This window comes from Arachis ipaensis, chromosome B06, assembly GCF_000816755.2.
Source record: "Arachis ipaensis cultivar K30076 chromosome B06, Araip1.1, whole genome shotgun sequence".
Taxonomy (NCBI): domain Eukaryota; kingdom Viridiplantae; phylum Streptophyta; class Magnoliopsida; order Fabales; family Fabaceae; genus Arachis; species Arachis ipaensis.
This window is the reverse complement of record NC_029790.2, coordinates 129,740,953-129,748,797: the sequence shown is the minus strand read 5'-3', so window position 1 is coordinate 129,748,797 and position 7,845 is coordinate 129,740,953. Positions and strand designations below refer to the sequence as shown.

The 7,845-nt window shown below is 31.5% G+C and overlaps 1 protein-coding gene across 1 annotated transcript in view; it reads left to right on the top strand.

Moving 5' to 3' along the window:
• Window positions 2,971–7,845, top strand: part of LOC107605119 (pleiotropic drug resistance protein 1) — a gene marked incomplete in the record, with an annotated part of 8,085 nt that continues 3,210 nt past the window's right edge. The window contains 15 exon segments of the mRNA XM_016306870.2: window positions 2,971–3,436; window positions 3,823–3,943; window positions 4,061–4,149; window positions 4,228–4,312; window positions 4,432–4,591; window positions 4,752–4,828; window positions 4,909–4,962; window positions 5,050–5,140; window positions 5,716–6,299; window positions 6,384–6,700; window positions 6,779–6,939; window positions 7,006–7,109; window positions 7,207–7,363; window positions 7,457–7,561; window positions 7,755–7,845. Coding sequence (XP_016162356.1) covers window positions 3,111–3,436; window positions 3,823–3,943; window positions 4,061–4,149; window positions 4,228–4,312; window positions 4,432–4,591; window positions 4,752–4,828; window positions 4,909–4,962; window positions 5,050–5,140; window positions 5,716–6,299; window positions 6,384–6,700; window positions 6,779–6,939; window positions 7,006–7,109; window positions 7,207–7,363; window positions 7,457–7,561; window positions 7,755–7,845 — 2,522 coding nt within the window.

Below are 7,845 nucleotides of genomic sequence, written 5' to 3'. Positions count from 1 at the left end.
AAAGTGGAATAATTTATTATTTATTTACTTCAGATGTATAAGTTTTTATTATTCTTTTTATGCAATTTTGATATCATTATTGTTATTAATTACTTGTTTTTATTATTGTAATTTACAAATTTGATTCTCTTCGCTTGTCAAGCAAAATTGTCATGATCGGTAAAGACTAAAGCTGACAATTATGTGACGAGTAATGCTAGGGAACCAAAAGGGTATTAGCAAAAAATCAGCCAAATATCTCTCGGTGAATCCAAAATATCTACGAGTTAATATATATGGATGTTTCTTTTGTTAAGTATCAGAATGTTTCTTTTTCATACTAAACGGATGTTTTTTTTTATATATTTTTCGAATTTTTTTGTATTACAAATATAAATGTCTCTATTTCTTTAAGAAATTCATAATTTTTTAAAAATTTTATAGATATTTAATTATTTTTGCTAAAATATAACTGAATATTTCTTTTGTTAAGTATTAGGATGTTTTTTTTTCATATTAAATGAATGTTTTTTTTTATATTTCTGTAATTGTTCAAGAACTTCTTTTAACTAAGATCAATTGTGTAGTCTTCAATTTCTTTAATCATCAAAATTGCACCTAATATTCCAAAACGGGATGAGGATGCAATAGGAACAAGAGCTATGTATGCTCCACGCATTTCCGATGAGTTACGCCAGAAAGTGATGTCTATGCTTTATGTTGGGATATCTCTTGATAACATAATACAGCACCATGTAGATGTGATGCAGAAGCAAGGTGGACCCCAAAACCGTGATGATTTTCTCACTCGAAATGATGTGCGCAACATGGAACGGAGTATCCGTAATTCTTCACATGAACTGCAGGAAAACGATGAATGCAGTGTAAAGATATGAGTCCAGCGCCATCAGAAGCATGTTTTCTATTACCAAGATAACTCAGGTTCACAATTGGAATTCGATGAGTCAGATGTCGGTGATGAAAGAGAAGTGGATCGCAGCGGAGAAGCATAGAGGACTCGACGGAGAGAGAGAGGTGTGTGTGATTGTTGGAGGTGAGTAGGTTAATGTGAGAGAGAAGAGGAAGGTTTTTATAGGTTTTAATTAGGTTTATTTAATCAATTTTAAATTTTAAATTTTGAATTTAAAAAATTTAAAATTAATTAATTATTAATATAAATTAATGTGGTTTTGTTTAGTTTTTGGCTAGTAACCTTTTGGTTCCAAATACTTTTCCTTATGTGACTAAAGAATGGTCTAAAACAGAATATTATATGACAAATACTTTTATTGATATTTTCATATTATTGTGGGTTAAAAAACAAGTGTTAAAAAAAATATTAGTTTTGAGTTTTGACAACTAACTAACCCTTAAAAATACTTTGGCTTGTCATCAAGATCATACTATTTAAATATTCTTGATTGAACAAGAGCTTATAGTTTAGTTAAATCTATGAAATCTTATGTTCTCTAAAAAGACTAATAAGCTTTTGTTAGGAATATATATATATATATGGTGGATACTACAATGAAGATGATAAAACTATCTTTTCATGAAGATGCTTTGATTAAAAGTGTGGTTTATTTATTTAGCCACACTTTAAACAAAAACAACACTTTTATAAATATCAAAATCTAACCATACAATTTATCATCCAAGAGTCAAAAAGAAATATATTCATATAAAGACAATTATAAAATCTTTATTGTAGTATCCACCTATATATAGCCGAGACAATAGTGGTTAGTATGTAGTACGAAAAAAGAGTTTTCATGGAAGTGTAACAAAAAAGTTTGGAGCCGTACCATTTGCATCAAGTTGCTTATATCTAAGGCATGGTTACAAATAAAAAAGAGTTTGCCTATGTCCACAATTAATAAATCTATTACATATTTAATGATGTTATACGTACGTAGTACAAGTATTTTTAAGTCAAATCAAATTAGCACATACTTAACAAAAGAATATGTACATAATATCATCATTTTTTTTTGTACTTTTTTAGAAAGCACAAAAAATTATTGATATAATATATATTCCATGAATTTATTGATATAGCATAAAAAATTTTTGCTATAGAACAAAAATTTTTGTATATAGTCCATGAATTTTTGCATATTTTATTGGTTGTGTGATTCAATGTTCTAGATATGTGATTTTTTAAAGGTTTTTGTGATATGTCTATGCTGCCCACCAAAATGTCTGGGTTGTATGTATTTTATTGTTAGTTTGGTGTCATTGTTTATTCCTTTAAAAATTTCTATCAAAATTGTTGTGATGCGCTAAATTTTCAGTGATATGTACTAAATTTTTTTTCTTATACATATTTTATTGGTTGGGTATCAATATTTTAAGCATGTGGTATTTTAAAATTTTTTATGTTGTATACAAAATTTATGTGCTGTATGTATATCAAAATTTTTGTGCTTTAATTTTCTAAACATATATAGGAAAAGAAAAATACGATGACGGTGAAGATAATAATGAAGAGGAGAAAAAATGAGGAAAAAAAATAAATAAGAAAAAAAGACAATGATATTAAAGAAAAATAAGAGAAGAAAAAGATTGGACTTGGTTTGAAAATTGATTGGCTATCTAACTTTATTGTTATATATTATTAAAATTTAGTTTCTTCAATTAATAACTAAATTGATGTGGCATGTTCTTCAAGGTATTTTCTAATTTATTTTTATTTGATTCATTTAACTATGTTAATTAATTAATTATTTATTTAAATTGATTTGATTGGGATAAATATTATATTATTTAATATTTTATTTTACTATATTAATTATGTGATTTGACTGGAATTTATGAAAAAATAGTTTTATCAATATTTTTCCTTAAAAAACATTTAATTAAAAAGCGCCATTATTAGATATAAAAAAGATCATGTTATATGTGACTAGGGTTTTTTGTCCATTAGATATAGAGTTAGGCAAAGGATAATAAGGGAAATTAATAACATTCCCCTTTTCTATATATAATAAAAGAGTGAAAAAAAAAAAAGAACAATAGTCCTTTGTCATGCAAACTCAGAGCAACATCATCAAAATTTGATCTCACTAACTTAAGTCACACAAAAAGAACAACAACAACTAGTTTCAATTTCCTATGAGATACCATCATCAATGGAGATTATCAACAACAACAATAACAATGGAATTTCAAGAGATGGAATCCTAAGGAGTAATAGCTCCAACACATGGAGGAACAATAGCATGGATGCTTTCTCTTCGTCCGAACGGCGCGAAGACGACGAAGAAGCTCTAAAATGGGCCGCAATTGAGAGGCTTCCGACGTATTTGCGCATTCGGAGAAGCATGATAAACAATTCGGAGGTTGACATCAAGCACATGGGATTAACGGAGAGGAAGATTCTTCTTGAGAGGCTTGTCAAGATTGCTGAAGAAGATAATGAGAAGTTCTTGTTGAAACTAAGAGAAAGGATGGAAAGGTGAGGGGTAAATTAGTCTTTTCACACCACATACAACACTTTTGATGCATAAGTCTTGTTGGATTCCGACCACTTGGTATAGTGTGTTATTTTCACCACTCACCATTATTTTTATGTTAACTCTATTATTTTGCCGGCTATGTTTGGTGAGTGTATTTTAAATTTTTAATAGAGATCAAAGAAATATATATGATGGAGAAACATTAAAAGCATGTGTCTCCTTAATTATTACTTGTCTTGTTATTTTTCTTTTTTTTTTTTATATTAGGTGACCAATATATATTATATTTACTTTAATTTGTATTTGAGCCAACTATATTAGTTTCTTAACATTGTTTTTGTGAAGCACAAAAATGTTTATTTTTGTTGAACTAAATGTAAAACAGAGTTGGACTTGATATTCCAACAATTGAAGTGAGGTTCGAGCACATAAATGTGGAAGCACAAGTTTATGTTGGAAGAAGAGCATTGCCTACACTATTCAACTTCTATGTGAATGTTTTAGAGGTAATTCAATATGGACCATATTCACTTAATTAATTCATCTCCAAAATACTATAGAAAAAAATAAAAAATAAACAAATGGTCACATTTTATTTATTTATTTATTTTTTTTTTGATAAGGGGTTCTTCAATTATCTCCACATCATTCCAAGTCCAAAGAAGCCTTTACACATCCTTCAAAATGTTAGTGGAATCATAAGGCCCAGAAGGTGAATTATTATTTTCTTTTGTTCTCTTTCTATTAATATAAAACTTTATTTATTATAATGATGAGGTTTGTTTTGTAGAATGACTCTGTTGTTGGGACCCCCAAGCTCAGGGAAGACCACATTGCTATTAGCCTTAGCTGGAAAACTTGGCAAAGATTTAAAAGTAAGGAAATCAATCAAATTTTGCTTTATAAATTGTAGGGCATATAGTTCCTTTTAAATTCTTGTTCCTATGTGGTTAATAAAAAAAGGGATAATAATTATGATGATGGAAAAAATCAGAAATCAGGGAGAGTAACATACAATGGGCATGGGGTAGAAGAGTTTGTGGCACAGAGAAGTTCAGCGTATATTGGGCAACATGATAATCACATTGGTGAAATGACTGTTAGAGAAACCCTTGCTTTCTCTGCTAGATGCCAAGGGGTTGGACACAACTATGGTATCTTACCTTTACTCAACTATTCAAACTTCTTTAGCTTTTTTATTTTCTTATTATTATATTATTGTATTTATATTGTAATATATATTTTATACTAATCACTGATTTTGGTGTACAATGTAATATAATTCTAAAATTTTTGGGTTTTTCTGATTTATAGAGATGCTGAGTGAACTTTTGAGAAGGGAGAAGGAAGCCAAGATTAAACCAGACACTGATGTTGATGCTTATATGAAGGTGAGAAATAATAACACTCTATTATTGTGTGAAAGATGCATTATTATTTCATTACATGAGATTTGAACAAAGCTTTGCAGGCAGCAGCACTAGAAGGACAACAAACTAGTGTGGTCACTGACTACATTCTTAAGGTATAACACCATCATAATCCAACCACATTATTCAATAAATTAAGGGAATGTAATGATTCTATGTTTTTTATGATTCTAATGGTGCAGATCTTAGGGCTTGAAGTTTGTGCTGACATTATGGTAGGAGATGGAATGATAAGAGGAATTTCAGGAGGTCAGAAAAAGAGAGTCACTACAGGTAATCTTAATATAAAAAAAATTATAGAATAAATTTTTAAAGTGGTCTCTCAAACAGCTTTTACTGTTTTAGTCTCTCAAATTCTTAGACTGGTCATGAGATTTAATTTTCGGCACTATATTGATCCCTAAACCCTTTTTAGTACTGAATTGACGAACTAAATGCTGAATTGGCTTTAACTTGCCACGCTAGACACGTGGCTAAAGAACATTATTTCGTTCTGGTACTTAAACAAGGCGAAAAACAAGAGAGGAAGAAGAGTTTATATGATGTGCAAATCATTAAATCTCTCTTCATTCTCTAAAACGACCTCGTTTTTGTTTTATTTAAGAGCTAAAATGAAAAGAGGCTATTTAGCCATGTATCTAGGGTGGTAAGTCAGAGCTAGCTTAAGATTTTGTTCGTTGACTCAACGCTACCTAGAACTGGATCTCGAGGATCAATATAGTGAATTTTGAATATGAAAGATTAAAATAGTGAAAATTGTGAATCTCACGACTACTACTGCGATTTAGTCAAATTATATAATTTGAAACATTGATAATAATAAAATTTTTATTTTATGGATATTGAAGGCGAAATGCTTGTTGGACCTATAAAAGTGTTGTTCATGGATGAAATATCAACTGGATTGGATAGTTCGACAACTTTTCAGATAATGAATTCGATTCGGGAATCGATTCATATTCTGAACGGAACAGCACTTGTGTCTTTGTTACAGCCAGCACCAGAAACTTATGAATTGTTTGATGATATAATACTTCTAACGGATGGACAAATAGTGTATCAAGGGCCAAGACAAAATGTGCTTGAGTTCTTTGAATCAATGGGATTCAAGTGTCCTCAAAGAAAAGGAGTTGCTGATTTCTTACAAGAGGTGACATCAAGAAAAGATCAATGGCAATATTGGGCACTCAAGGATGAACCATACAACTTTGTAACTGTCAAGGATTTTGCTGAAGGCTTCCAATTATTCCACATTGGTCAAAAACTTGGAGATGAGTTGGCCAATCCTTTTGACAAGTCAAAGAGCCATCCAAGTGCATTGACCACAAAAAAGTATGGTGTAAACAAGAAAGAGCTTCTCAAGGCTTGTGCTAGCAGAGAATTCTTGCTTATGAAACGAAATTCCTTTGTCTACATCTTCAAAGCCATACAAGTAAGTTCAAACATTATTGATTCAAAACTTGCATTGACCCTTTTTGATTTTGATCCTTATGCAAGTATTGTTGTTTGTTTCCAGTTAGTTTATTTAGCAGTCATGACAACAACACTATTTCTAAGACCAAAGATGCACCGAGATTCTGTGTTGGATGGAGGAACTTACTTGGGTGCACTTTTCTTCACAATCACAGTGGCAATGTTCAATGGAATTGCAGAACTAAACATGACCATAATGAAACTCCCTGTGTTCTACAAGCAAAGGGACCTTCTCTTCTACCCTGCATGGGCCTATTCTATTCCTCCATGGATTCTCAAGATTCCAATTACACTTGTTGAAGTTTTCCTTTGGGAAGCAATTTGTTACTATTCTATTGGTTTTGATCCAAATTTTGGAAGGCAAGTAGTACCAACATTAGTTACAAAATATGCTCATTGTTTTGGAATCTGATTGAGATTGAAATATGTTATTGGCAGGGTTTTGAAGCAGTTCTTGGTAATCTTCTGCATCAATCAGATGGCGTCTTCGCTGTTTCGGTTGATGGCAGGACTTGGAAGGGATGTTATAGTTGCTAACACTGTTGGTTCATTTGCATTGCTCATAGTTTTGGTCTTGGGAGGATTTGTCATTTCAAGAGGTACAACAATCTTAATGAACCTATAAATTTGGCTAAACAAAAATAATATCTATTGTTTTGTGGCAGAGGATGTGCACAAATGGTTCTTATGGGGCTACTGGTCCTCACCACTGATGTATGCCCAGAATGCCATTGCTGTTAATGAGTTTCTTGGCCATAGTTGGAGAAAGGTAGCAATACCCTTTTGCTTCTGACATTGAAAAGACTCTTAGAATGTTAATATAATATAATATGCTTTTCTTTGTTTTGTTATTTTGAATGTTGTAGGTTCTTCCTGGTACCAATGAAACTCTGGGAGTATTGGTACTCAAATCTCGTGGACTATTCACAGAATCGTATTGGTTTTGGTTAGGAATAGGAGCTTTGATTGGTTATGTTTTCCTCTTCAATTTTCTCTTCACCTTGGCTTTGCAATACCTCAGTCGTAAGTACCATCCTTATTTCCTTTTTTTTCTTTCTGTGATCTATTTTCTTTGATATCTAAACAATCCATATTTGCATATCCCTGCCTCTGCAGCATTGAGAAAGAATCAAGCAGGATTGTCCCAAGAGAAATTGCTGGAAAGGAATGCTTCCACTCGCGAAGAGGCCGTTCAATTATCGACACGAAAAAGCACCACAGGTTAGTCATTTGAGGTCCAAGTTGTAGTTTCTCTTTAAATGCACTCACTTTGCATCTTATATCAGGCCGAGTCACCCTTGTGAGTCGGCCTGATATACGATGTAAAATGAGTCCTTCAAATATTTTTTTTCTTTTATGTAAGTTTGGTATTCAAAGTTCAAAGCATAACATAGTGACTATGATGACAAGACAGAAGCTAAGGTTATAGAAGAAGCAAGCATTTCATCCAGGTCACTTTCTGGAAGAGTTGGTGATTATAATAATAATAATAGTAATGGCAGAAG